Below are 27,865 nucleotides of genomic sequence, written 5' to 3'. Positions count from 1 at the left end.
CGGCCGCTGCCCGCTCCCACCCCTACGTTCGCCTCAGGTCACTGGCGAGGAGAGGCGGGGGAGGGGGGGAGGAGGGGGGGAAACAGGGGACAGGCCGCTGTCCCTTTAAATAGCATTCTGTGGTTCACGTCGCCGCCGTCTCGTTGTAATAATTAGTCGCGGGCCGTAGCACCGCCTCTTGCTGCTCGCGGCCTCCCTTCCTCGGCTCCGCCAATCAGCGCCCGCCCGCGTCACTCCGAGGGCTACGAAACACGGAGAAAAGGAAAAAAAAGTTTGGTGAAGAGCGAGCGGGGCCAGGCGGGGCCGGGCGGGCGGCGGCGGGACGCGGCGGGCCCGGAGGCAGGTGAGGGCAGCGCGGCGAGGGCCGGGCACCGGCGGGCGGCCGGGCGGGCTGGGGGCCAGCGGCCCCTCTCTGCGCCGGGGCAGGTGGGGCGGCGGCCGCCCGCTCGCCCCTGGGTAGCGGCGGGGGGGGGGGGCTGGGGGGAGAGTGTCCGTGTGTGTGTGTCCCCCGGCCGCCTCTTCCCCCGACCCCCCACCCCCCGACCCCCGCAGCCGGCGGGCCCGGGGCTGCGGAGCGGCGGCGGGGCCGGGCCGGGCCCAGGGCCCCGGGGCTCTTTTTCTCCCTTTTTTGGTCGTTCCTTCCTCCTCCCCTCACCACCCCCCCTCCCCTCGCCGGGCAGCTCCTCGCTGCGTGCGCAGGAGCCATCCCAGGGCAGAGGTGTTTGTACTCGTGTCCTTGGGTGGAAGGGGAGAGGCAGCCGGCCGGCCCGCCGCCCGGCCCCCGCCGCCCGCTGCCCTCCCTCCCCGCCCCCGGAGTTATTTTAGTTGGGGTGGGAGAGGCCGGGGGGGGAGAGCCGGCGGTGCGGAGGGGTCGGCCTCCCCGGCCGGCGGGTCTCCCAGCTGCTGGGGGGATCGGACTTGAAGTGGTGGTGGTAGTGGGGGGCGTGGGGGGGCTTCCCCTTCGGCTCTCTGCCGGGGCCTGCCCCCGGGCCGGGGCTGTTGGTGGCTGCCGCGGTCAGCGTGCGTATCTGCCCCTCGGATAAGTTCAGTGCAGCGGTTTTGTCTGGTTTGGGGGACAGGAGCGTTTAGGGAGCAACGCGCAGTTGGTGTTGCGGCACCCTTCCGATTAAACTAAGGGTTTGAGTCGGCACGGTCTGTCATCCTTTTGCGTTTTGTTGTGCAAAAAGTTCTTCTTGTTGTTGCTCTTGTGTTCACCGAGGAGCCCTGCGAAATTTAACCAGACTTACCTCCTTCTAGGCTCTGCGGAAAGCCTGGAGTGATAGGTAAGGGGTGCGAACATCCACTCGTGTTTCCACAGGACGGTAGGATGGGGGAATCTTAAAAAATAAAAAGCGCTAATTATCGTACTGCTAGTAACAACGGCAACAACAATGAAATACAGAAGCTTCCACCAAATGCGCTGATGTAATGTGGAGGCATTTGGCAAAACCAAAGGTAGTTACTTCTCCCCCTGCGTGGACTGACTTAAAGTGCACCGTTGTGTTCTGAAGTCCGTTCCCTGGATGTTTGTCCAGGCTTGTCTTATAATGGATGTCATTGCATAAGAGTTGCAGGGAGTAAAGAGCATGCTGGGTTTCTTTCAGTCTTCTAAGGATCTATACTTGCATCTTAACTGTGCCAAACTGTCTGTGTACACTGAATAGAGAAGGGCACAGCTTCGTAAGCTGCCCTATGAACTTTAGGCGGGGGGGGGGGGGGGAAGAAGAAACTATTCTCTTCCTCCTCCTGCTTCCAAGCAAATGACTTTGTTTGTCTGATGTCATCTTAAATAATTTCTTTCACAGAGTGCTAGTGCTAATCCTCTTCTGAACTGTGGATGATGGTAACTCAACAATTGAGGAAGCAAATATGCCAATTCCTTCCTTAGTCTCTTTCCTGTCTCTCCTTCAACTTATATAGCTTTGATCTTTGAATTCTGCCTCATTCATTTATCTGGTGCTGAGGTACCTATACCTGTTCTTTATATTATCACCTAACCTAGAGCAAGGGGACTGGCTCTTTTCTGATCTGTCATATATTTGTTCAGGCAAAAGTAAGTGTGTTTTAGGATGATTTTTGTTCCTTACAATACTGGATATCAAAGTCTGTGACACATCAGTGGCATAATTCCTTGTGTTTACTACTTTCCAGATAGGGGAGAAGAAATTCTTCACTGCTGAAGAAGCTATCTCCTGTATGTATTTCATAGGATACCTCTTAAAATATTTTTTGTCTTGCAAAACTATGAATCATTTTAAAACAATAACAGATTAAAATAAATTTACTTCTTGACTAATGATGAATTTATGGCAAAAATGCACAACATTGTATGTTACATAATATGCTTTTAAGAGTGATCTAAGAATGTTAAGTTTACATTTCAACTTCTGGTTACTTTATGGTCTCAGATGGCACATTCAAAACCTTATACAAATACCTTGAAAGAGATAGTGGCAGGTTATCGGAAGCAGAGTAGCATTAACACAAACTACTGAAAAGTTGCTATGGTTACAGATAAAGGTAATCCCTGTTTCTGTGAAAGTGTGTCCTTTTGTAACAGCTATATTAATCAGTCTGATTTCTGAGAGAATTGTAAGTATACAAACTTCTGGCTCCATTTGCTTGGCAGCTAATAGCTGTGCAGCTATTCTTATTTATTTATTTTTTAATACTGAATGGGCTATGACTTGCATTCAAGATACTTGATTTAAGCTACAAAGAGTATTACAGATTACATATAAATGTACTTGGAGCATGCTGAATTCAATGGAAACTGTAGTATACTTATTTCTTTTCACCCAAGAGATCTCTGATGTCAAGGAAAAATCTTCTAAAATGTCTAGATCCTTTCTCAAGGACTCTGACTGAAGTGAGTGATGTGGCCATCTATCACTGGAGGCCTTGGTGGTGCAGCTGTACAAGATATAATTCTGTGTCCTGAATTAAAAAAAAAACAACCAAGCAAACAAAAAAACCCCATGCCCCCCCCCCCCCCCCCAAAAAAAAAACCCAACCCCAAAACCAATGAAGCAAAACCAAACAACGAAACCAAACCCCAACAACACCCCCTGTCACCTCCAAACCAAACCAACATGGCTACTGCTGAGAGTGGGTGAGACCTGTTACAGGTGTGCAGCTTTATAGGTCAGGAGATAACAGGGGAGGCAGGGAGTGATTCTCTTAATGGCTTATTCCCTACACAGAAGGAAGCAGTTGGAATTTAACATGTGGATGAACTTAAATGAGTTTTCAGGGTAGCTAAGCTTTGGGTGGTTTGAGATGGCTGCTAAAACTTAGAGGGGAATGTGTTTCTGTCTGGTACATCTGTACTGCTGTCCAGACAACTCGCCAGTCCTGTGAAGACCCAGTATTTACCACATGCACCTCTTTGTTGTTTCCAGATCTGATTATTGCTGTGCACTAGTACATCTTGGATTGAAAGCAGCAAGAGAAATCTCAAAAGTTCTTCAAGATTACTGAAATCTCATCAGTCTGGTATGTTGTTCTCTCTAGGCTCCTGGAATAGCAAGTTGAATTCTTTGTATGTGAGGGCCTCCATAGTTACTCCTAAGGATAACGAAGTTTCTAGGATCTTGGCTTTTCATCAGCAACTTCATTCTTGGGAAGTAATACGCTACTAAGAACTATGGAACTATGTATCGCTGAGGTTGTATAGAAGATTGGTTTTGGTAGTGGTGTTTGTAGCAGGACAATGAACCTGTGCTCCAGAACCTTCAGTCAACATACACTCTGAACTTGAGTTTTCATCTTGCCTATCCAGCCTGGAAATTCCAGGTACTTTTGCAGACTTTTAAAACTAAAGTCAGGTTGGAAAGGAGCTGTTGTGAATTGACTTTCTAGAGACTGCACGCTGATGTACTGAAGAATGTATAAGAATATGAAAAGGAATGTTTTTCATCACACAGAGAATTTTTTTCCCGCTGTCCTTATGTAGACATGATCCTCATGAAGTTTATGCTGTTTAGGTGTGATAAAAAGCGATTACTAATGTCTCAGAATAATTTCTCAAATGCCAAAGTTCTGAACTTGCTATAGTAATGTGCTTTTGAAATTAATATATTTCCAAAAATATCTTATACAGCAAGTTTTTGAGAATTATTGTGTATAAACGGGATTGCAGCATCTGAGGGTCTGAACGGAATGGGAAGCTAAATACTATTTTTTAAAGCTGTCTCTAGTAATAAAAAAGCTAAAAGTCAGAGCTATAATTGCTTAAAAACAATAAATAAAAAATTCAGCACATGCTGTAGTGCTGACATAATTGACAAGCAGAGGGTAAAGTCCTTTGCTACAATGCAAGTTCCGTATGCAGCAGTTCAGTTGCTTTGCTGCTTATTAACATGTACGGAATCCAGGAGGTATAATGTATTCAAGACTGTGAAAAACAGGTGCAAAATTGTGAAGAAAGCTCTTGATTCGCATTGATCTGTTGGGAACTGGACAGCGAGTAACCATCTCTTCATCTAATCCCTGAACAGCCATCACATGTAGCTTTTGATCGCTACTATTCTGGTCTCTGTTTGAACTGGTGACTTAAAGATGAAAGGCTCTGTTCTTGATCTCTTGAGCTGTCAAGTCCTCCAAACTTGCCGTCTTCTGTATGTGTAAGATTACAGAACAAATAGCCTTTTAGCTGTTCCATGATTACAATAGCCAAATGAGTCAGGTGCTCTCTCTTGTTACTGTCCTCAGCGCAAAGTTCAGTGGCAGCAAACTCAAATCTTTTTTACGCTGCTGTCAAAGCTTCCCTGCTTAATGTACTTGCAGCTGCAGTCTGCTATTTTCGTTTTTTCTGCATTGCTACAGATATTGTAAGAGTAGCGAAGGCATAACTTCAGCCTGGACCTTAAAATGGTGCCTCTGCATTTTCTCTAAAATGTATGTGTGTTTACGGGGAAAATGGGTGGCTTATGTGCAGAAACTGAGCGTGTAAGTTAGGCTTTTTAATGTCTAGTTTCACTAGGTCTCCTTCATCATGGGATAATAACTTGAGTAGCAATTTTTTTATGTCCAGATTCCCAACATCTAGATACAGACGTGTTTACCTGTGATTTCTAGACCAGTGAGGTAGGGTCAACTGTGAACCACGACATTTGGATACCCCATTTCACAGATTTTTGGGGGGAATCTTTCCTTCTGTGAGGATAGCAAGTTACTTTTGGGGCATTCTTAGTGTGATAGCTTTGCATTGTGTGGGGTTTTTGGTTTTAAATGAGGTGAGGTAAGCAAATCTAGGAGGTCAGTGCTGAATGGAGGAGAATCTGCTTTGCCATTCCTCATATGCTCTGGGTAGGCCGCGCTCTTGCTTATCAGAAGCTGACCAAGCTTCTGCCAGATCAGTGACTCAGAGGCAGGTGGAAGGGTCTGATGAGCACCAGAGCTGGGCTAAGGGAGTCAGCCAGACTGCATGTCTAGGAGGGGAAAGGTGGGGAGAAAAAAAAAGGATGAAACTTCTCCCTTGTAGTGATAAGGAGCTGCTAGTTGCCCATGTAACAGGAGCCTGAGCTGAAGCGTGGGATGTTTGGCGATAAAAATTATTTTTCATCGCTGTTGCAGTTGTGAGGTGGCTGGCTAGACTTCTGTAGTAGCATGTAGAGCTGGAGAGTTTTGGGGTAATGTGTTTGGTTTGTTTTCTTTTTTTCTCACCTTTTGAAAGCACCCAAAATCTGACTTGAGGGTTGTCATGTCCTCTTCTAGCACCAGGCAGTTTGGTTGGTAAGATTTGTGACTTCTGCTCTTGTTTTTATGGGCCTAAAGCTAATATGCTCTAAACTGAAGCTTTCCAAGATTGGTTACTGAGATACTTGGAGGACAATTTACTGGTATGTTTTACTTGCATGAACTATGTTCTTGGTTTTGATTGCTTAGATAACGTTTGGTCAAAAAAAGTGTCATGGAAGTATGGCCTCACAGTTACACTCAGGGGACCTGATGAACTTCTAGCAGTACTGACTTTTGTGGGGCACAGAATTCAGGTGCAAGGGTTAAGGTCTGGTTCTTTCAGCTTACATTTTAGGTTCTGTAGGGGAAGTTATGTAAATCTTGTTAATTCTGTTCTTGTAGCGTTTCATACCTACTAACTTACAACTGTATGAATTGCTGCTTTCCACTCCTATTTGGATTTGTAGTGCGATAGAGTGCTCTAAAATAGAAGAGAACACAAAATGTGCTATTTGACTGTTTTAGAGGAACTAAATGTCCTTCCTGAAGGTGTTTTTTTATGGCCTTTTGATGTATATATCACAGCTCAAGGGAATACTTAGCTGTAAATATTTTCCTGATGTTGGGTGGTATTTGAAGTAAAGCAGTATGCTAAACTGTCTTGGACTTGATTAAGCTGCATTAGGGAAGTTAAAACAGATACCCATTTTTGGGGTATAGGCGGTCAGTGAAGTTAGGGAAGGCAGGTTGCTCCGGTGCTGGCTAGAGGAAAAGGTGGCAAGAACCAGAAACAAGGAGGAGTTTTTCCCTCTCCGCCCCTGCGCAGTACAAAACTGACCCAAATGTGCTTACGCTGACAGGTGCTTTATCTTCCTCTAGCTTAATATTTTCAGTTGTTATACGCTAAACATGTGAAAACCTTTTGTGTAAGGCAGCCTTGCTAACCAGGTAAGTCTTGCGTTAACTATGACGATAACTTTGTGGGCGCAGGAGGGAACGCTGACCGTGTTCTGGCTCTTCCCCGTGTTGCTTGTTTGGAATGGGGCAAGGTTTTTCTCGAACAAGTTTCATATCTGCACTTGTGAAATATTGATTAAACCTTGTTTTGTTTCTCCCCTTCTTGCACGTTCCAGGCTTTTCACTCGATAGATGGGTAGGGAACCGCGTCAGTGTTTGCACTGAGGAAAAAGAAACACTTTTAATCCGAACGACAGGTTTTTGTCTAGTGTTAAGAGGAGCTGTGCTGTGAGAAACGCCGTCGACTGTCAGAACGTGAACAACATCTTGCAGATTCGCCCAGTCAAGTGAAGCCTGGATAGGCGCAAAAAGTTTCTGGCAGAAGCCGTGGTACCTTGTGAGATGGAGACGGGCGCTTCCTGCGGAGTCCTTCTGCTGACTCACGCTTCAGATGGGGAGAAGAGTCTTTGGAACCGGCAAGCCAGCGCACTTTCCGCCGGGGTTACTGGTTTAGATAGTGTGCCCGGCTTCCCAGGCTAACTCCAGTCCCTCTTCAGGCGGGGATGGGCTCAAAACCCCCATCGCCCGGTCTTACCCGGCTAGTAGAGCAAGCGGCGGTTGTGTAACTGCAGCGGGAGAAGCGCTCCCAGCCCGCTGGGGTGCCCTCCGCTCCCCTCCAGCCTCGGCCCATCCGGCGGGAGAGCAGGGTGCTGGGCCGGGGTAGGTGCCCCGCCGGGACCGGTGCTGCCAGGAGGCTCGGCGGGAGGCGCAGCGGGGCCGCCGGGGGCTGTGGGGGGACCGGCCGCCCGCCGCCGCTGGCCGGGGCGCTCGCCGGAGCTCGCTCGGGGCGCCGCGTCGCCAGAGGTTGTAGTTTGTCACAGCCGGGAGCGGGGTCCTGTCCCTTTAAGAAGCAGCTCGCCCAGGGTGCTCTAACCTGCCCAGCCTAACCTGCTAGCAAGGAAAAGTTCTTTAAATAATGGATACGCCGCTCCGCCAATCGGGGAGCGCAGCCTGGCTGGCGGGGCGGGGCTGCCTGGCCTCGGCCACTAGGGGCGGAGGAGGCGGGGCTCCGCGTCCAGGCTAGGTTGCGCCGAAGTACAGCTTCAAGTGAAGTTAATCTGGGGTGAAGCAAACAGAAAATTGTGGAGATTTTGTTGGTAGGAATTTTCCGGTTCTAATCGCGTCGTGTGGCGTTATTTCGCCCTCTGGGGCAGTGAAGTTCATGTGCGTGGGGCTTTTTTTCATTGTTTCGTTTTCTAATGATGGCAGAATATTAACATTTATGCAGGGAAGCAGAACAAAAGGGCTCTTTAGACAGGAAATAAGGTGTTGAGAGGCTCAAACTTGACCGAGTTTCTTTTGTCATCTGTTGGCTTGCACCGGGTTTTTTTTCGTGGAAGGATCGAGTCGTTCCACCTTACCTTTTGGAGAAATGTTAATTCTAAAATAGTGAGGATAATGCTGCTGTTTTGGAGTTACACAATGTTACAGGAAGAGAGCTCGATTTTAACTCTTAACTTCTCTGATTCTGATGAGATTTGAGGTAACTAATTATGACAGCTGCTATGGGATTATTCAGTGATAGCATTTGCTCCAAGTCATTTGTCTTAAATTGTCTTTTGTTGTATCACTGAAGACTGCTGTGCTGTTGTCTGTGCATTTGTTCTTGATGAGATGAATGTCTCGCAGGTCTTTAGCATTTAGAACAAAGATATGTAAAAATTATGTAAAACATTGCAATTTTTCTCTTCTCTTTTTATTCAGTTTTGCAGGGTATCTAGGTCTGTCAGAGCTCTGATTATAAACGCAGGCAGGAAAATTGAGTGTTATTGCCCTGTGTTGCAGCTACTACCCTTCCAGGAAAAAAAAAAAGGGGGGGGGGGGGGGGGGAGGAGGATTTTTTTTTTCTTTGGGATTGGTCAGAATCTCTTTTCAATCCTGTATTGCCTGATGATAGCAGGTGTTTTCTTTTGAGGGAAGATTATTTTCAGTTTCTGTACGAGGTTTATCACATATGGTATTTTTAGTGACTGTTTCTGCATCTGAAAGGTCTTCAGGAACAGGAAAAGTATGATTTGCCATGGGTGGCTTGGGATAGGGTGAGAGGGAGGAGAGCAGGAAGTGGTGAGTCAGGAAGCAGGGGGTTTCTAATGAGAACGAAGACTTTCTTTTAATTGCCATCCTTTCTGTATCTTTGACAACTATGTTAGATACATACAGATCAATGCTTTCAGCATGGTGAATATTATTTTCTTACTTCCCTAAATATATCCGGGTTTTTATAAAAACACTTGTGTCTATATACAGCTGCTCCTGGGAATTGGAAGGAGATAGTCATGGCCCTAATACTTGTTGAATCGAAGGAGTTTGATGGGTTTTGTATGATTAGTAAGATGATAAAAGAATGGATGTGAAAATTGAGCAACAATCTTCCACGTGACAGTGGAAAGCAATTACTTAGACCTTTACTAAATGTAAACAAGTGTGATTATTAAAGTATACCTCATTCTTTCAGTTTTACATTGAGCCATGTTTTCTCCCAAAATGCTATGCATGGATTACTTTATATATGTCGGAGTGTCTTGACGCACTGGCATCTTGCCATGCTCCAGTGGCTTATAGGTCTGAATTACTAATTCACTCTTGCTGTCTGTTTTTGTCTGTTTATAGTGTTTTTTAATGTTCTAGACTATTTAAACCCTGGAAATACTACTTTAGAATGAGCAGTGACTATATATGGTCTTTTAGCTGAGAGGTGGGCCAGGTCTCATGTATCAGGGGAGATATTTAAGACTGGGGTATGTAAGTGTTTAAATACCTGGATTTTGATTCATTCCTGAACTTACAAGTGATGCTAGGCCTTGACTGAGTGGCTAGGTCAGATGTCTGAGGTGAGGGCAGGAAGAATAGTATAGTTTGCTATAATTTCTGTAAACTTATATTGTGACTATGGGTATTAGACTTGCTTAAACAAAAGGAAGCAAACTTAAGTATTTGTGCGCTATTAAATACTGTGTTTAGCCAAAGGCTGGTTTTGCTTAGAACAAGAAAAAAGCTGAATACTTGAAGCAATGTGGTTCATATTGCTTGATGACTGAGTAGCCATTCTTGTTGGGTCCCCTCTGCCCCACAACTTAGTTAGGAAAGATGTATTATCTGGGACCAATTTTCCTGATTTATTCGACACAGAAGTGAAATGCTCAACTCTCTCGCCACATGTATACAATTCTAATGCAGGCTGTTTGTAGAAAGCAAATCTGCCCTAAAGGATAAACATACCACTTTGCTGGCACAGCTGTACAACTTCTGTATTCAGGCTACAGCAAATGTTTCTTGCCTGCATTCAAAGCCGTCGCTGGCAGGACCCGTGTTGTCCCTGCATGACGATTGGTTGTCCCGGCACTAGTTGTTCATAAAACCTTCTCCTGCACATGCTCCATCTGCAGATCTTAAAACACTGTGAATGTGTTGTGTGCTGTGGGATTTATGTGTCTGCTTCTTGTGCCAGGATGGAATATACATCTCTGATGTGAATAAGAGATTCTTAAAAGTGATTGTAAACCTGTGTACAAAGTGCAGGACCAATTTTTATCTCCACTGTTTGAGGCAAAGGGGATCTGTGCCCTATGGTCCACCAGCTGCTGGTGGCACTTCCCAGTGTCGTGAAGTGGGTAGCCCACCATGTGCTGGGATGGTAACCCCACGCTCTGGTGCTGTTTAATGCTGCTTAGAGAAGGCTGCACGCCTGCCATGGGATGATCTCTGTAAAACATGCTGGGAGCCTCAGGGAGGGCAGATGTCCATCCTGCAAACAGTGACACGGGCTTCAGATCCCTGCTTGTTGAGTGCCCTCTGCTACGTGCAGAGACCTCCTGCCACTCTTCCAGCAGAGCGGGTCGTGTGAGCAAAGCGGGGGCAAAGTCAACTAGGCTAGCTTAAATTGTTTTAAGTTAGTGGCTCGAGCCAACCCAACTGGCTCTTTGCCCTCTTCTTCCTCCCCCTATTTCCCAAGTGGTTTAGTGATCATTTCTGCTAATTGCCGTGTGCCCAAGGCAGAAGGGAGTTGGGAAGAGGAGTAACGTCATCTTAGAGAGTTTCAGCTCTATCCCAAAAGGGACACCTGCCCATAGTTTTAGATGTGGGGTTAGGCCTGTTAACTGTTTTGCCTGCAGTTTCTAGGAAAGACGTGGTGAAGGGGTGAGCTCAGGAGCTGTTGATCATTACAGCCGTGCTGTTGCAGGGGAGATTGGTACTGGAGGGACAGCCCTCTCATGCAGATGCAAGGACTCCTCACGGAGATAGTTGGCCTCCTGTGGTGTGGAGCTCAGTCTGGGTGGGGCAGATGATCTGGCCAGTGATGTTTACACTGTAATAAGGTTTTGTGAAAACAAGCAGTTAATTACACATGACCTACAAAGGAATAAAAATAGCTTGGATCTGTTCTTGCTTTAAAATCCATTTAACAGAGGCATGAAAGGTTTGGGATTTTTAAACTTGCTTTTTTTTTTTTTTTTTACCTTTAGAAATATCAGGAACATTAAGTCCTTCTTCCCTGTTCTTGTTGGATGTCTCAGATGTGTCATAAGCTTCTCAGCCCTTAATTGAAGGGGTGGGGTGATATATTTTTAACAGATCCCTTCTTCCAACTGTGTTTACAGGGCTTTTGAGCTAAATAGAGATTAACAAAAGCAAAGCTTTGATAGTGCAAAAATTTTCTCCTCAGTCAAGTTGTGTTTTCTTGCTCATTCTCCAGTTGTTGACAGAAACTGAGGACTTTTTGTTTGAAAAGTAACTTTATTGGCTATTAAATTATGCATTAAGAGATAAACCAAGTGAAATCCTAACTTGATCCATCTTCTCTCCATTTAGATCAACCTAAGACAATCTTTTGAGTATTACTTAGACAAATGAACACTTGTGTTTGAGTATTTCCTAAAAATAGCTCCTTTTTAAGCAGCAGTTTTATTAAATACACAGCTCTAACTTAATGGTTCAGCAGTCTTGCAGAAGCTGAAACTGTCTCTGTGCTGAAGACCACCCCTGCTCAGCCATTCTGCGCTGTCAGGATGTATTTGTATCACAGGACTTTAACCTTCAGGATATGGTATTTGTCAGTCTGAAACATAATAATCCTGTATCTGGAACTAAACTATAAACAGTGTGGCTGACTTGGCAGGCCCTGGCAACCACCTGAACAGTTTAAGTAGCCCAGGGTTTAAGACAACACTGCAGTGGTGTGTCCTGTGATTCATGATGCTAATGCATTTTTATCTATGTGAAGGATTAGGGAAACAAATATAAACTTAATATTGGGGTGGGAGCTTAATACAGTATTTTTGAGAACAGAAGTGAGGTGCTTTCAGCTTGTTTAAACCTTTTGCATTGGATGTGTTTTGTTGGTTTGGGTTTTTTTAAAACAAGGACTGAAGTTTTCACCATTAGCTTGAACAAGGCAGGAGGCTAGACAGTTTTACCATGTGTGCTGTTGAATGTAATTGGGTTGATGAAAGCAGAATATTGCATGGGGAAGGCAGGTATTTTCTACTTAAGGTTTTAAATTATATTTGGAGGTGAGAGGGAAGAGAGAGAACCACTGATTCTGCAGGCAAAAATGTAGAATTTCTGTACCTAAATGGGACATACTCATGTCTTTTTATACAGAAGACTATTTTTGAGGTGGGTTGTCAGAAAAAAACATTTAACGAGTTGTTGATCATGCTGATATTGAGGATGAGGTGGTAGGGGAGATGTGAGACTGCAAAGAAGGATAAAATTGTTTCTCAGCTACCCCCTGTATGAATTTAAGATGTTTTTCTAAAATCACCTATAGAATCAAGGCCTTGATGCAATATAAAGTTATCCTGTAGCAGAATAGTTTTTGTGCAACAGAATGACCTTGCATTGGAATCTACACCATTATCAAGGTTGGGGCAAAAGAAGTGGCTGTGGTTTTGAGTGTTCAACTGAAACGTTTGGAGATTGTTCTTCCTGCCTAGTTCCTTCAGAATCAGGTAAGAAGCTTACAAGATAGCTTTTGTTGCTGATGCAGGAGGGTTTTCTAAGTGAACTTCACCAGACTTGTGTTGGGATTATGCTATCCAAATATCATGCTAGTATGACGTACTATTGTATATTGGTGTTAAGTCCTTGAATAAAGTGATTTTTGTAGGTATTAATTAGAATCAGTTATCAAACAAATGTTACTGTCCTGGTGAAAAGTAACTAGAAAAGTAATTATTTCAGTGTTTTATGATATCAAAAACATTTTATTACTAACTTGCAAAAAAAAAAAAAAAAAAAAAAATTGTGGCAATATGGAAGGACTTACCTGGAACATCTTTTAGGGAAGAGACTTTAGAATTGCTCAATAGGATTGTTTTGAATATCAGTGTGTTTTCATGGGGTTTGTTTAAAGTATCCTGGGAGAGGAGGAAGGCAGCATTAGTAACAATAGGTCAAGGTAAATGTATTATTAGTTGCATAACAAATTGTTAGCCGAGTGTGACAAACCATGCAGGGGCTGAGTCTAGTGCTGAGATCAAGGAGTATTTGATTTGTTGTGTACTGGCCTGGCTGCTGTGCATTAATTTTTTGCCTTCCTAATAAGTCTAGTCAAACTTGACTTAGTGCTTTGATTGCGATTTAAAACCCCTATGCATAGCAGTGGAGTAATTCACTGGCTTTAAAAAATATTTTTTTGAAAACAACAACAAAAAAACCTAATTTCACACTCTGGTCACTTAGTTGATTGTGTTGCCTTCCTGCATTTGCTTTTCTCTAACTTGGTGTCTGTGAAGCTTTTGACTGTTACCTATGGTCTCACTAACTGCAAGAGTTAGCTTGTTATTCTGCAAAGTCATAATGTGACTGTGACCCATGGTCTTAAGTTTATACCTAGTCATTCTGTATATAAAGAAATCCCTGATTAGTTGCTACTTACTTATCCTTCTATCTTCTACCTCAGATCCCCCACTGCACAATCAGAATGCTTGAAATATCAGTCTGCTCTGTTAAGCAATACCTCCGTCCTTTCTTCAGCTCTGATACCTTAATTTCTCAGACTGTCAAGGTCTGAGATGAAGAATTTATTGAAACGTCTTTGTATGGCCTGATAGCTCTATCTGGTGAACTTGCACAGGGTGGCATATACAGTGTAAAATGCATGTTGCAGTGTTGCTGGCTTAACTAAAGCAGCATCAAGTTAGTTGTTAAAATGGGAAGGTCTTCTTTTGAAACCCAGGGTTATGCGTTAAAATTGGTGGTTTTTACTGTAAGGGATACAAATATTCTTCAGTGGTAGTGTGGTGGTTTTTGTCTTCAGAAAAGGAGTGTGATACAGAAGATGTTTCTGAGAGACAGTGTCAGGGCACTGGGCTTTTGTTTTTCAGGCCATAGCAAGGATGTGATACTTGTGGAATTAGCCTAGTGTAATGCAGTGGCTGAAGCTGTAGTGCCTGTGAATGCATCTTTAGGCCAAGCTGAAGGGCACTGGTCTTGCTGATCTTCCTCTTGTTTCTGACCTTATACCATAATAAAAGGGAATATATTGTGCTCTTTTTCCAGTGTTTCCTGGTAGAAGCCCCGTTGGCTGGTGTTTGTGAATGGAAGGGAACGAATATCATTACAGAAAGCCACACCTTGCTGCCAGTTGAGGTTCAGTATCTTGTGACCAGTTTGTTCCCTCTTTGTCCATTCTAAAGTGTGACAGAGGCTTTAATATGCCAAGCGAAATAATTGGAGAGATCTGGCTTGCATTTTCTATGTTTGTGTGCTTCTTTATATCATGAATTTTCCTTTCTTTATGAAGTGCTGTTACTCTGTCATGTGTCTATGTTCTCTGGCAGAATACAATCACTATGGCTAGAGGATAAAAAGAGAAGTCGGATGTACTTAAAGAGTTATTGTTCAAAATGCTTCTAAAAATGCAAACTTCTGTTCATGTGGCTTGAGGAAAAAGGGGGAATCCCATGGCACTACTTAACAACTTGGCCCTTTTGGATACAAGTCCCTCCCTTAAAGCCATTTATGGCTGTATTTTTCTATGCAGAACTGTAGAAAGAACTCTGTACAAAGGTATCATCGTAATAAATGGGGAGACTGGCATCCAGCCATGCTATTTTTAGGCTATTGTGCTCTTAACTTGCTGATGTAAGTGTTTGGGACAGTAAGTGGGGGAGACATTGTACTAGAAATGCATGCTCACATAGCTGAATCTTGTCTGGAAACAGAATGAATAGCAAACTTGGTTATCAGAAAGGCAGTTTACGGAGTGGTACCTGGAGTATTAGTAGGTAAAAAGGATGCCCTGGTGATTAAAACACAGTGTTGCAATACAGACTTTTACTCAAAAGCTGTTGGCTGGCTTTCTTGTCAGCTGAGAAACTGAAATATGTGCAGTCTGTTCTGTATGGGCTTAGGAAAGAAGTATAAAAGCCCCTATTTTCTGTTCTGTGATGGCAGTGGGAAAAACCCACCATTGTTCTCAATCAAGTTTCTTCTAATAGTTTTTAAGCTTTTCCTAAACAGTGTAAGGACCTCTCCCTCAGAGCAAGTGGTGGAGTTTTGGAAACCTTCAGAAAGGAGAGTGTCTCACACTGCAAATTTCTGATCATTCCTTAGCCCCTATCATGGTTTAACCCCAGCCAGCTACTAAGCACCATGCAGCTGCTCCCTCACTCCTCCCCCCCACCCCAGGTGGGATGAGGAGGAGAATCAAAACCAGGTAGAACTTGTGGGTTGAGATAAGAACAGTTTAATAATTGAAATTAAAAAAAAAAGATGATAATTATAATGAAAAGGAAGAAAATGAGTGAAATATAACCCAAGACAAGTGATGCACAGCGCAATTCCTTACTACCTACTGACCGATGCCCAGCCAGTCCCTGAGCAGTGATCCACCCCTTTCCAACCAACTCCCCTAGTTTGTATACTGAGCATGACGTCCTATGATATGGAATATTCCTTTGGCCAGTTTGGGTCAGCTCTCCTGGCTGTGTCCCCTCCAAACTTTTTGTGCCCCTCCAGCCACTAGGAAGAAAATTAACTCTATCCCAGCCAAAACCAGGACAGCTCTGTATCTATTAATCTGACACTATCTTGGATAGTCAAAGCTGACACAAGGCAAGTCTTACTTAATTTTCTCTCTGACCTCTTGGTGATGTGTGCATTTTTCCTTGGCTTTTACTATGAGTGAGCCTATGCCTTAGAGTTCAGTTCTGATACTAACTAGGTAGTTTCACCTTCCTCCTGATGCATTGTTAACCTTGACTCTTCGGGCACAGAGTTGTAGAGCTGCACCATAAACCAGATACGAGAACCAGTCCAAGCTTTTGAAGAATTAAGTCTTCAAGGTAGATATGTTTCTGGCCCAGCAACACTGGCAGAAGTATCTAAAGCCCCAAATTACCTATATCATGAAACCATTGCATTGGTTGCATATAAATACATATTGGATGCATGCATATTGGTTGCACTTAAACATTTATACATTACAGTGTTTCAGGCAGTGTAAGGTGAAGGTTGAGAGGAAACTTAAGGAAAGATGGAAAACTTCATAGTGTGACCAGTTGGTATATTTGTATCTTCAGTGAAACTTGACAGTATATTAAAGTGGTGGATAAATATCAGTTGTCCAGCATGGTGGCTGCTGATCAATGTATAGTATTTTCTTATGCATTGTGCAGGGTGATAGGTTTTAGTATTTAGACTTCCAGTAACTTGTTTGGATTCATGTAACCTGGCTTCCCCAGTGATTGAAATAATTAAGAAAAAAAAAACCACCATCCCCCCCCCCAAAACAACAACGAAAAAAACCCCAACAATGAAAACCCCTAGAATAGCATTAGGGTTAAAACAAAGTAGCACCTTTGAGTCCATTGGCTGAATTTATGTGCATTGCAAAAGATGAGGAATGCCGCTTTGCCACAGGAAGCGTCATACTTATACCTCTTCTGCTGAAAACTTGTCCTTAAATACCCTCTTTGTTTGGTCAGGCTTCAGCTTTAGGTTGAGTTCCCTGTCAAACCACAGTAAGGGTATTGTATAATTTTGAACACTTAAATTAGGCATAGTGCATAATTCTAAATAGAGCAACACATCATGCATGATAATCACAATGTTCTTGGAAGTTAAGTTGAATTCAAGATGCCCTAGCCAGAAATGATGATGATAGTTTTATTTATTAATAGCTAGGAACCCTGATATTAGAGCAGGACCTCCCTTAGCATTAGGCACATGTAGAACTGTAGCATTATAAGCTAATTAAAATTCTACATAGTGCTGTTTACAAAAACAAATTATAATGTGTTTTGTGCTTACTGTCAGTTCTAGGCAACAGGTGTTTTGTTAACAAGCTGTCTATTTTGGGAACTCGTGTTAAAGCAGCTTTTATCTCTTCTGGGTTTGATATGCTTAAAATAAGTGAAACTTATGCTGTATTGAGAGAAGATTACTTATTCACTGAAGCTCAGAAGACATGATTACTGAATCTATATCTGTACTTTCAGTAATTATATGGGTAATCTCATAAGCATTTAAATCCTTAAAGATTATTTTTCATCAGTTTGTAAACCCAAACCTGTTTTAAAATGCTGCATCAAAGATAGTTTATGGAGTTACCCTCCTTCTGCATCCCTTAAACTTTGGTCTGGTATCTTAAGGGAATATAGAGAATTTAGAATCTCCTGATTCTAATTTTACACAACCTCTGATTTCTGAAATGGCCGACTTCAATATATGATGCCAAAGAAAGCAGAATGTAGCCTCATCTTGTCTGTTTCAGAGTAGTTTTCTTATCTTTTATAGAGCATTTTAAAAGAAGGTATTTCTGTAATATGACAGATTTCAAGTAAACCCTAAATTTATAGGGCTGTGTAGAAATATGGAGAGCAACTTGAGGAGTCCTGCAGTCTTTGGCTTAGGCACCTCAATGCCAAAGTACAGCTATGAGATAGCAGAAACTCCAGAGGAAAGAAAAGGGCTCCTCAAGCTGTATCTGCAACTAGTGCAGCTCGACACTGGTTCAGCTACACATGATGGAAACTGTGGTTTGTGTGAGTTGACGTAGCAGACTGCTGACAAGCGATTACTGAGATGGTTTGATTTTTCTAATGGGTGTAACTCCTAAATTTTCTCTTGAGCAGAGACGCCAGAGCAAATGCTACCTAAAACTATGCTCTTTTATTAGTAGTTGCATGTTCTATCACAAGTATAACTTCATCTAAGGCTTCTGTGGCTGTCTTGTCATAGAGACAGCAGTCTTCCAAAAATGGACCTGCTCAGCCTGTCTGCCTCTAGCCTTAAATCTTGGGTGATCTGCGTAGGCTAAACTGAGTAAGTACAACCTCACGTTTTGGGAGAAAAATGCTTTGCTCTCTCTTCTGGCTTGTGTATGGACATACAGTGCTTTGGGTAGGACAACATGACCAGTGGGGTGGCTGGCCAGTGTCCTCTCTGCATTCCTCAGATATGCCTCTTGGACTTCTCTTGCCATGACTGTCCCAGAGATACAAGTAGAAAAATAGCTCCCTGAAACATGTGACTTGCTCTTTTCTCATATTCACTTTTCTTGGTCTATAATTCACTCAGAAATTGTCTTTACTTTGTACAGAACTATAGTTACTGCGTTGCTCTTGGTGCTTTTAACATTTAACTAGTTATCTTTATTGAAGGTCCCTGTTGTGTCTTGCTGTAAACAAGTGTGTCCAGCTCCAAGGGTTATTTGCTGTTTTTTTTCTCTTGAACCCAAGAAGTGACTTTGGTGTGTGTGGGTTTTGTTTTGTTTTTTTCACTTGCATTCAGGTTGACCTCTCCAAAAAGGCAGCTTTGTCAGCTTTGATTTTCTGATAGTCGTCACTGACGAGACAGAAACTTAGAACATGCTAGTGGTGCTCTTTCTGAAAGCGTCTCTGTACTTCTCTGGGCTGGATTAACTGGGGTTGCCTGCAAATGTATTGTGCTGCTGGGGGATAAGAAGTAAATAAGAGGCTATTAATTTTTCTAAGTCAGAGGAAAAAATGATGTTTCTTTGAATTTCACAAAGTTTGGATACCGTCATATGCAAGGGTCTAATTCTAGTGGTGCTGCAGTGTTAGTCTTTAACAACTAAGAAGTCAGACGTACATGTTTAAATGTATTTACAATGATAATCCTTGGCATCTTGACTTGTATTTTGCTGCTTTAGGCTCAAGTTGAAATACATGATAAATAGGAGGAAAATTGTCGAAGGCTTTATACAGAGTGCTGCAGCAGTTACCAGATGCTCCAGCATAAAGTAGTGGTCATTCCCACAAAAGCCCCACCGTCATGTAGTGAAAGCCAGTAGCTCTGTGTGGCAGCTTTCTGGAATTACAACACTTTCATGAAAAACTCCTTTTGTCTGTACTCTGCCTCTTTGAAATCCCATGTAAACAAAATGTGATTCTTCCTACTAGTGAATAAAATGTCCTGTTGCCTTGCTTGTTAGTTTTTTAGGATTAATCTTCAGTAGAGTGGTGAACTTCATGGAATTGCGCCTTTATTTGGTATGGTGACTATACTCAAAATTTTGGAAATTAAAAAAGAAAAACATGCTTATGCTTCTGGTTTTAGTTTGTACGCTTGAAGTGGTCACTGCAGGTAATTTGATGTGTTTGTATGAGGTGAATGGGAGTTTCTGAGGGACCCCGTTTTACAGCAGTTAATCTTTGGTTCTAGTAATCCGTACTTTGCAAGGGTTGAGCGTGGCCACAAGTAGTAATTACAGTTTCAAAGTAACATCTATTAATAGAGTATGCAGACAAGCATAGAAAGCTGAATCCTTATTATCAGTGATCTTCTTGATACCAATATAGAATCTGTGTGTCTTTGTTCTTGCCTAGTAAGAGTGAAGAGGTTGTAGTGAAATGTTCTCTTGTTCCTTGTGTAACCTTGAGTACAAAAGCAGACAGCTGTAGTTGGCAGTATACATGCTTTAACACTAGAGGCTTTGTCTATACCAAGTGTTCCTGGGTTGTATAATGATGCAACATTGGTAGTATGATATTCTGGCTCAGATTAGTTGTGAAATTTGCTAATGTTCCTTCCCTTCCTAAGACCTGAACTCTGTTTTCTCTCCATCTGATTGCACTTTATTTCATATGTGTGGCTCTTTTTTCCACCAGTGTGATTCTTTCACAGTCTTTCTGCCATCTTAAACCTGGGGTTTACGCTGTACAGGGAATGTAGCTTTCTTGAGGGTCCAAATCATACTTATATATTTATTCTTGTACTGAGGGATTTAAACCCGCTGACTACTTAGAATTAGAAGTGAAGAAAAGACTTCTGTAACTCTTTCTTTTTGTAAAGTTTCTGCTAGGAGTGTCTAATGTAAGTGCTTGGTTTTTAGCCTAAAATAAGTCTGTGTGAAACAAAAATAAAAAGCTGTTCAACAGGAAAAGACTGGAACATAACTAGATATTGGATGACTTGTCAAGTGAGCTGAGAGAACATCTTATGTAAGTCTTCGGTCAATAATTTGAATATTTCGTTTTCAATATTAAGTCATTATATAGATTCTACTTCAGTAGTTCAAATTGCAACTGTATTTAGTTGTGAGCAGGAAGAAAACTGGAGGCCTACTGGAATGAACTGAAAGCTTTAAAATGCATGGATTCTTTTGGTGCCGAGGAAGTTGGATAACTCCTGTGCTTTGAAAAATGCAGCAGCTGTGTGTTCTGCTGCTACAGGAACAAAGAGGTCACTGCCCTTACAGATCTGCTTGCATAGTTGGTCCTTAACCGTATTCACTTTTTTAACTCAAAGCATTCTGATGAAACTGGGTCAGAGTGTAACTACACATGTAGCTATGCTGGCAAATCTGAACCAGCTGTAGTGTTTTAGCCAGGGTGAGCTGTAGATGAAATGACATGTCTGACTGCAACAGCAAGCTGGGCCGAACTGTAATGACTGAGGCCCCTATTCAAATCTGCTAGTTCTTCTTGGCTCCATAGCAAGTGGCTAGCACACGGTAATGCCTTAAAGCAGCTACAAATGACTGCTCAGTGAATGTAAATTCGGGCCTTTTGGGAGAAAGCAATGGAGTAAAAAGAAAACAGGACCATTCTGTAACTTGCTATTAATTTGTGAGTCTAGTGCTTTATACCCTGAGTAGTGTCCTGCTTGCAGCAGGATACCTGAGCAGCTGTGGCTCTGCAAATTCCACTATGAAGTGGTATCCTTGAACACAGTCAGTGCTTTGGTAGTGTCTGCAGCAAGATTCAAGAGAGCTCTGCTTGTAGGCCTTTATTTGCCATTTGTTTTGATAAGCCTGTGGAGGAATGAATTTCCTATTTAGTTTTTTGTACCAACGTGCCTTTTCATACAGTGATACAGGTGGTATCGGACATCTGTAGCAGTACATGCCTAAAATGAAACATATTTTTGTCTACACAACTTCATATCTTGCTTTTATTTGTGTCTGGGATGAAGCTTTGTACGTTTAAACAGCACAAACTACCGTTTTTGCAGTTTCTTCCTTGCTTCATTAGCACAAAGGGAAAACGACCATTAGTACTGGTGCTACTTACATCAGTGCAGAGCTGCTTCATTATAAAGGTGATTATGATAGAGGAGGGAATATTTTAATCGCTTGTTAAAAATTGGATTCATCCTTTGAGGTGAGCGTCAGCTGAGATCTGTCAGTGCATTGATCTTTGACAGTGAAGAGAGTAGCTTACACTAAATTTTCTTTCTCTTTGAGAAGCATTTTCAAAGCGGGCATCAGTATGGTTCAAACTATGTCTGGTTTGGTACTGCAGCTGGAGCAGAATGCTGTTTGGGTGGTCTCTTCTGCTTCAGTGTTAGCATTTAGGAGGGATTCTTCCCATATCAGTCGTGAATTTTAGGAGAGTTTGCAGAGCACAAGACTGTACTTCAGCTGGGGTAGTGGACGTGAGGATCTGCTTGCTTTCCCTACCACAACTTGAAGTATGAGGACAACTAGAATTCAAGAGACCTTTCTCTGTGGGGAAGACAGATGAAGAGAAGGCTGGCTTCTGTGTGGGATTTTGTTTTTTTCCTTGTTGAGAGGGGAGAAAAAAGATTATTCCTAAACCTTGTGTGTTTAATCCTGCTAAATGCTGCTCTCTGTGATCTTACTGATTAACATTTGAAGCCTATAAAGCTAGGGTATCAGTTATTTGAAACTAGTAGCATATAAACATTTTAATTAAAAGGAAAAGGGGGGGGGGGGGGGGCAGAGACCAGTATGGTGGTGCCTGCTCTGTGGGGAAGAGATACACAGAAGTATTTTGTTACTTGCTTTGCAGAGTATCCTAAGAGGCAGCTCTTTTCCCAGAGAACCTGATGTCCAAAAGACTTAAGCTGCTTCAGTGTTTCTACAGTTTCAGCTCTATATGTTTTATAATCGGGAATGTCCTTTATATGATTTATTGTGGTTTTCGCTTGGTACAGAAAATTATTTAATCTCTGAGGATGTGCATTGGTGGAGGGGGAAGGGTAGGACCTGAAGCAGCAGAAGTAAGCAGGCCGTAGATGCATGAAGCTGTCCATGTATGACACGAGTAACGGGAATGGGTAGATGTTAAGCACCAAATTTGTAGGAAAAGAAGGTCTTAGCCTGCAGAGCTGTGTGCTACTATGCTTCTAGGGCAATAAATATTTTTGCGAAGGAAATTATCAGAGGTAATTTTGGCTTAAGCTTAGCAATTTTTAGCTAATACAAAATGAGGCCCTTTTTTCCATAATCTTCAGTGAAGTGGATGTTCTGGGGTTGTGTTGAGGGGGGTTGTTTAAGGCTCTTGCTCTTCCCTCTAGTATGCTTCCTTCTCATTAGTGCTCATACAACTGGTTATACAACTATACTGTAAAGCAAAGTGGGGAACATGCTTGAAATATTGTAAAGAGTTTGGTTGCTTTTTTTCTTTAAGATGAATCAATTCTGTATTCACAGTAACAGGATGACCCTATGAATGTTGTGCAAGCATAGCTTGGGGCGATCAGGCAGAGCCCACAGGTTATTTCCAGCAGCTTTACAAGCACCACGTTTGTTTTGTGACACCTCAAACCGAGTGGGACATACATGTAGCCATGTTGATCTCAAGACCTTGCTGTCACTTTGGCTATGAAGTTGCTTCAAGTTTGTACTGAAGCCAAGCTAGGAGACCAGTTTTGAAATTATGGATACAGTATGCACTTGGGATATATTTCACAGGAGGCTTGATGCTCAGCAAGGGCTAGCTGCCCCTAAAAAGGGTTGTCCTATTCTTAGCCTTGTCACTTCCTTTGCACTGTCTGTCAGTTCTCTAGAGTTGATCTTCTGTCAGATCAGCAAGTTCTCCAGTCCACCAGAATAAATGTTCCTGTTTTCCATCAGATGAATGAACTGATCTGGCTCAAGGAAGGGGCAGGGGTGCACAGCAGGGGCCAGGGCTGTTGGAGCAGGCTCATCCCTTTCACAGCCCTTTGAGGCTGCAAGTTCAGTGACAGCCCACCATTACTGGCTTATGTGACTGTTGGACTTGGCAATGCTATGGATCTTCCTGCATGAGGAATTATGGACAGTTTTGGAATAAAAATCATCTGAAGCTGAGCCGAGAACTGGAGTGAGGGGAGGTCTTCCCTCTCCCCAGAACATCGCTTCGATGATCCCTTGCTGTTCATGTTTGCTGAGATGGGGACGGAGTCCGGCTGCTCTGCTTGCAGCAGTTTGACTTCTGCCTGAGCGGTGAGGAAGAAAAGTCCCTGAGGCACAGTGCTGTGTCATCTTGGCCTTTGCCCTCGTGCAGCAGTGGATGTGTACAGGAGAGGCATGTCTGAATTGCAGTGGCAGGAACCGCCAGCACTTGGATCTCTGTTCCTTTGTATTTTCAATGCCTGTTTTTGGCTCGTGGTTCTCCTAAATGCTTCAGGCTTGCTCTGCTGCTGAAACAAGTGGTTCCACACGTTTTCAGCTTGACCCTCTCTTGCCCAAACAGCACATGTGACAAACACGAGCTCAGAAACCAGTCTATGTTAAAACTAATTGGCAAAAGATGGAGTGGTTGGTTTTCTCAGTTTGATCACTTCCTTGATTCGTTTCAGTGCATGTGAGCACTGAGAGGAGGGGAACAGCATGGGAGAGGGAGTGAGAAGCTGGGGAGCAAGAGCTTATTATACTGGTTTGACATTCTGTGGCTTTAGGGTTCAAATAGATCGGTTCAACCATCTAAGCAGCTTACAGGCGGCTAAAATGTGTGTTGTCCCTCCTGGTCACATGTCATCCCTCGCATCAGTTCCAGAGTTTTTCCCCTGTGTGTTCTGCTTTTTTCTTTTTGTTTTTGTGGGGTTTGGCGTTTTTTGTGTGTGTGTGAACTGATAGAGCTCACTGAACTGTCAGAAAACTTTCTATGGTGGTGATGGCCCTTTTTTTCCTGGTGTTTTTTTTTGGTGGCTCAGGGGACTAATGAGGTGGATGAGGGTCCAGCTGAGCACTGGTGTGGGCAATTCTATGTGCTTGCCCCCTTCTGAATTCAACAAGCTATTGTATTAGTTCAACTTCTTTCTTAATTGACTTCTTAACATTGCATCAGTTTGATCCTATCTCCATTTTATTCCCCAAATATTAGCAACCAATGAAGGATCTTCTGCTTCCTGTGGCTTTTATTAAAACTCTTCAGAAGAATCCCTGGCACTTCCCCTTGGAGATTTAAGTGTTCTGGAGCCTCATGCCAGTGGCTTGTGCTTTGGCTGGTGGCAGGATCCACTGATTAATGAACTTGGGAACTGGCTTAGCTGGAACTCAGTCCAGCTTTTCTTGTTTTTCTTCTGGGCATCTTTGTGCACCTTTCACAACTTGTTTATTGAATTGGAGCAGACTCTTTTTTTTTTTCTTTTTTTTTTTTTTTAATGTCCATGTTAGAAATTGTTATGCTGTGATTGCATTAGCACCTGGTCTCTTCAGCAACAGTTGTGTTGGGGAATAAGAAAATTAGCAGTAACTGGTGCTGTTACTGAGTTCCTGTGTGCTGCTTGAAGCTAACTATTGAATGGAAAGGCAATCATGGTAGATTTTGAAAGTTAGTGTGGTAGGGTTCTTCTAATGTGCTGCTGTCTGAAATGGAAAGGATTGATATTTGTATTGTGATGTTGAAGCTCTATTAGCCCTTGAAATATTCTGTCCAAAGTGTTTTTTTAATTGGTCTTTCAATCTTAAACATTCTGTACTAAGAGTGACTTGCGTAAGGATTCATCGTTAAATTGGTTTGAGTTATCAAAGCATGGAAAAATCGTGTTCATTTACACTCTCCTGAAATGGCTTCGCTGATTGTTGGGCCCAGCATAAGAATTCAATTCCCACATGCGGTACTTGCAGTTTTGTTCTACAGGGCTGTCTGGAGGAAGGCAGGAATGAAAGTGCTCTTTCAGCTACAAGTACAGTACTTCAGTAAAATCAAATTTAGCTGTCGTTTGAGGTCAATGGGGGATTTGTATGTCGAAAGCAAATGCTTCTATATTGGGGTGGGGGAGTGCAGTCAAACAGCTGAAATAAGCTTAATTGCAGGTTGAAGCTGAGTAAGATATCATCAGAGACATTTTTTTTTCTTCCTGCCTGTACATCATCTTTGTCTTATATCTTGAATACTTTCTCATCCTTAGAGTACCTTACTGCTGTGAACAGAAGACTTGACTGTCGTTTCTGTGTTGCTGTTAGCTTTGCAACCAAGAGGTTTGCTTTTGAGGTATCAACTTCATATGGTTTGGGGAAATAAAAACAAAATGCAATGGATGTGGATGTGAGAGGAGAAGAGGATATTTGTCTAAAAACAAAATAATGGGAAACTTGTTTGTATTTGGCTTCAAATACATCTTATGTAAAGGGAAATCTTTTTACACTGGTGTACTTCTTACTGTCGTTTAATCTAGTTTTATAACTTGGCAATTGGTGAAGTATTAAATTCTCCTCTGGATTTTCTTTTCTTTGCTTTTGAAATATATGTTGATGTTACTTGAAAGATTGATCTTTTTTTCTTTTTTTCTTTTTTTCTTCAGTAATATTGCTTATCATTGGTTTGACTTGCAAGAATTAAAATTATCCATGCTTCGGCCTAATTTTTAATCAGGAAGTGTGAAATGGTAGACCTAAGTTGATCTTGAATGAAATAATTGATACCTTGAGATACTTAGTTTCTTATTGAGAGGGGTGTGTTTTCTTTCAAAACTGATACAAAAAAGGGTAAGAATATAATGGTGGGGGAAGGGGCAAAAAATGGAAAATTAATTTTATCTCACTGAGTGACAGATGTCAAAAACTGATTTACAAGTTAGACCATTTGAGAATAGTTAGGAGGCTCAGAACACTGTTGAAAATGGTCACTTGTTGTAATTTTCTTGTATTAAGAAGGTTTACAATTCTTTACAAGCCAGAGACAAAACACAAATTGTACAGTGTTTATGAAAACTATATCTAAGGATGTTATATGAATTGCCTTGATATTGTCCCTTCTCATTTTTTAGTATATTTTCACACAAAATTTATATATGGAAGGTATCTGTACCTAGTCTAGTATTTTTGACTGAAAGGGTAATTTTCTTTTTGCACGTGAAAAATCATAATTCGGGTTTTGCGGTAAGTAGTTCTGTCATCCTTCACTAATGACAGAGTGACTAAACAGTAACTTGCCAATTCATGTGACTATTGTTAATTATAATTATTATGCAGTAAGTAAGCATGCTTGTCTTTCAGTTTATAGTTCTCATTCACAGTACTGGGTGTTTAAGTTTCAAGAAGAGTAGGTGTCCCCCTCACCTACCTCCCCTTAACTTACTTCTAGAAGCAGTAATACTTGCAATATTTTCTAAAATTACTTTCTTCGTGGACCATAAAATGGTGGGGCTGAAAGGGTCTGTGTGTATGGGTCATGCAAAGCATACATATGACTGTATTTGTATTATTGGGCAGACTTTTTAGACTTTTTAGGAATGGGTGTTGAGTTACCTGCAAGGCATCTTTTCTAGAAGATCTTTTTGCTGTGAGTCACTGAGTTACAGTAAACTCCAGGTTTTCAGATGTCAACTGTTAAAGAAGGGTTTTCTCAGAACTCTAAATACTGGGTTATATGTATCTATTCCAGGTTTATAGAAGGGAAAATGGCTCAAGAAACTAACCGTAGCCAAGTGCCTATGCTTTGTTCCACTGGTTGCGGATTTTATGGGAATCCTCGTACAAATGGCATGTGTTCAGTGTGCTACAAAGAACATCTTCAAAGGCAGAACAGTAATGGTAGAATTAGCCCTCCTGGTAAGTATGCTAACATATGTCTGTTTGAACAACTGAAAATGACACAGTAGACAGCAACTTGCTTCCTGATCATGTCCAAATACTACAAATATAGGAGCATTAGTGTAAACTGTTTTATTCAAGTATCTTACCTTATGGAATGAGCTTGGATGACATGCTTATAATTCAATCATGCTGTGATTAATCTGCTCAGAAGTAGACTCTTGCTGATGCTTTTTGTATTAATCTGAGTGTTTCCAATTCGATGATATAAAAATGCAGGAAAAAAATGTTATACCAACATGTTTTTCCTGAAATTACTGACAGTAGAGATAACGTTTAGCTTGGGGAATGTTTGTGAAAATCATTTAAAATACAGGTATTTAATTTCTGCAGCCTGGTGCTGAAAGATTAACCTGCAGACACTTTTCAAGAACAGTTTCTCCTAACTTCAGATAGAGATACTTTTTGTTCTTTTTGGCCTGGTGCCCCATGTGCTATGGTCTTTCCTACAAAGCAGATTTCCCATTGAAATAAATGCTGTCTTCTTACATTCGCTCTCTAGAAAAAGCTAGAGGGCTTTTCCTCCTTTAAATTAATGGTAGTGCCCTCAGAAAGAAGAACCCTTTTCCTGCTCTGTTCACCCCGATGTTTTCAACTTCAGCATGTTCTGGTGGGGGAAGGAGGTTTAGGGAGTGCTTTACTGGAGCTTCTAAAATGTCTCTTCTGGCTTGGCTGAATACTGACAGCAAGGAATCTCATGGTGCACTCTTGAAGAATTCTATCCTTGACTTTTAATACTAAAACTTGATTTTTAAAATTGAAGCAACAGCTTCTGTTGAAATTTGGGGATGTAGGTTCTGCAACTTCAAAATGGATCCTAAGTTGGCATCAGGATGCTATGCTACTGTTTCTCACAGATCCATCTTGGTTTTTTTAAACAAAACCTAAGCTTACCATGTCAGAATACTGCTGTTTATGCTGAGCAAGCTG

At 42.2% G+C, this 27,865-nt stretch overlaps 1 protein-coding gene across 9 annotated transcripts in view; it reads left to right on the top strand.

Moving 5' to 3' along the window:
• Positions 1–235: 235 nt before the first annotated feature.
• Positions 236–27,865, top strand: part of ZFAND6 (zinc finger AN1-type containing 6) — a 39,086-nt gene continuing 11,456 nt past the window's right edge. Inside the window, exons 1-5 of one of the 9 annotated variants that reach the window (XM_049811762.1) lie at positions 301–343; positions 1,258–1,283; positions 2,152–2,194; positions 3,402–3,495; positions 26,727–26,893. In XM_049811762.1, coding sequence (XP_049667719.1) covers positions 26,743–26,893 — 151 coding nt within the window. In that variant the 5' untranslated portion in view covers positions 301–343; positions 1,258–1,283; positions 2,152–2,194; positions 3,402–3,495; positions 26,727–26,742. Of the gene's footprint in view, positions 344–941; positions 2,195–3,401; positions 3,496–7,680; positions 7,864–12,469; positions 12,651–26,726; positions 26,894–27,865 lie in introns of those variants that run through there. The other 8 variants (XM_049811761.1, XM_049811763.1, XM_049811764.1 and 5 more) reach the window with 8 other exon arrangements.

Source organism: Accipiter gentilis, chromosome 10 (assembly GCF_929443795.1).
Source record: "Accipiter gentilis chromosome 10, bAccGen1.1, whole genome shotgun sequence".
NCBI lineage: Eukaryota > Metazoa > Chordata > Aves > Accipitriformes > Accipitridae > Astur > Astur gentilis.
This window is presented reverse-complemented; position numbering and strand designations above follow the sequence as displayed.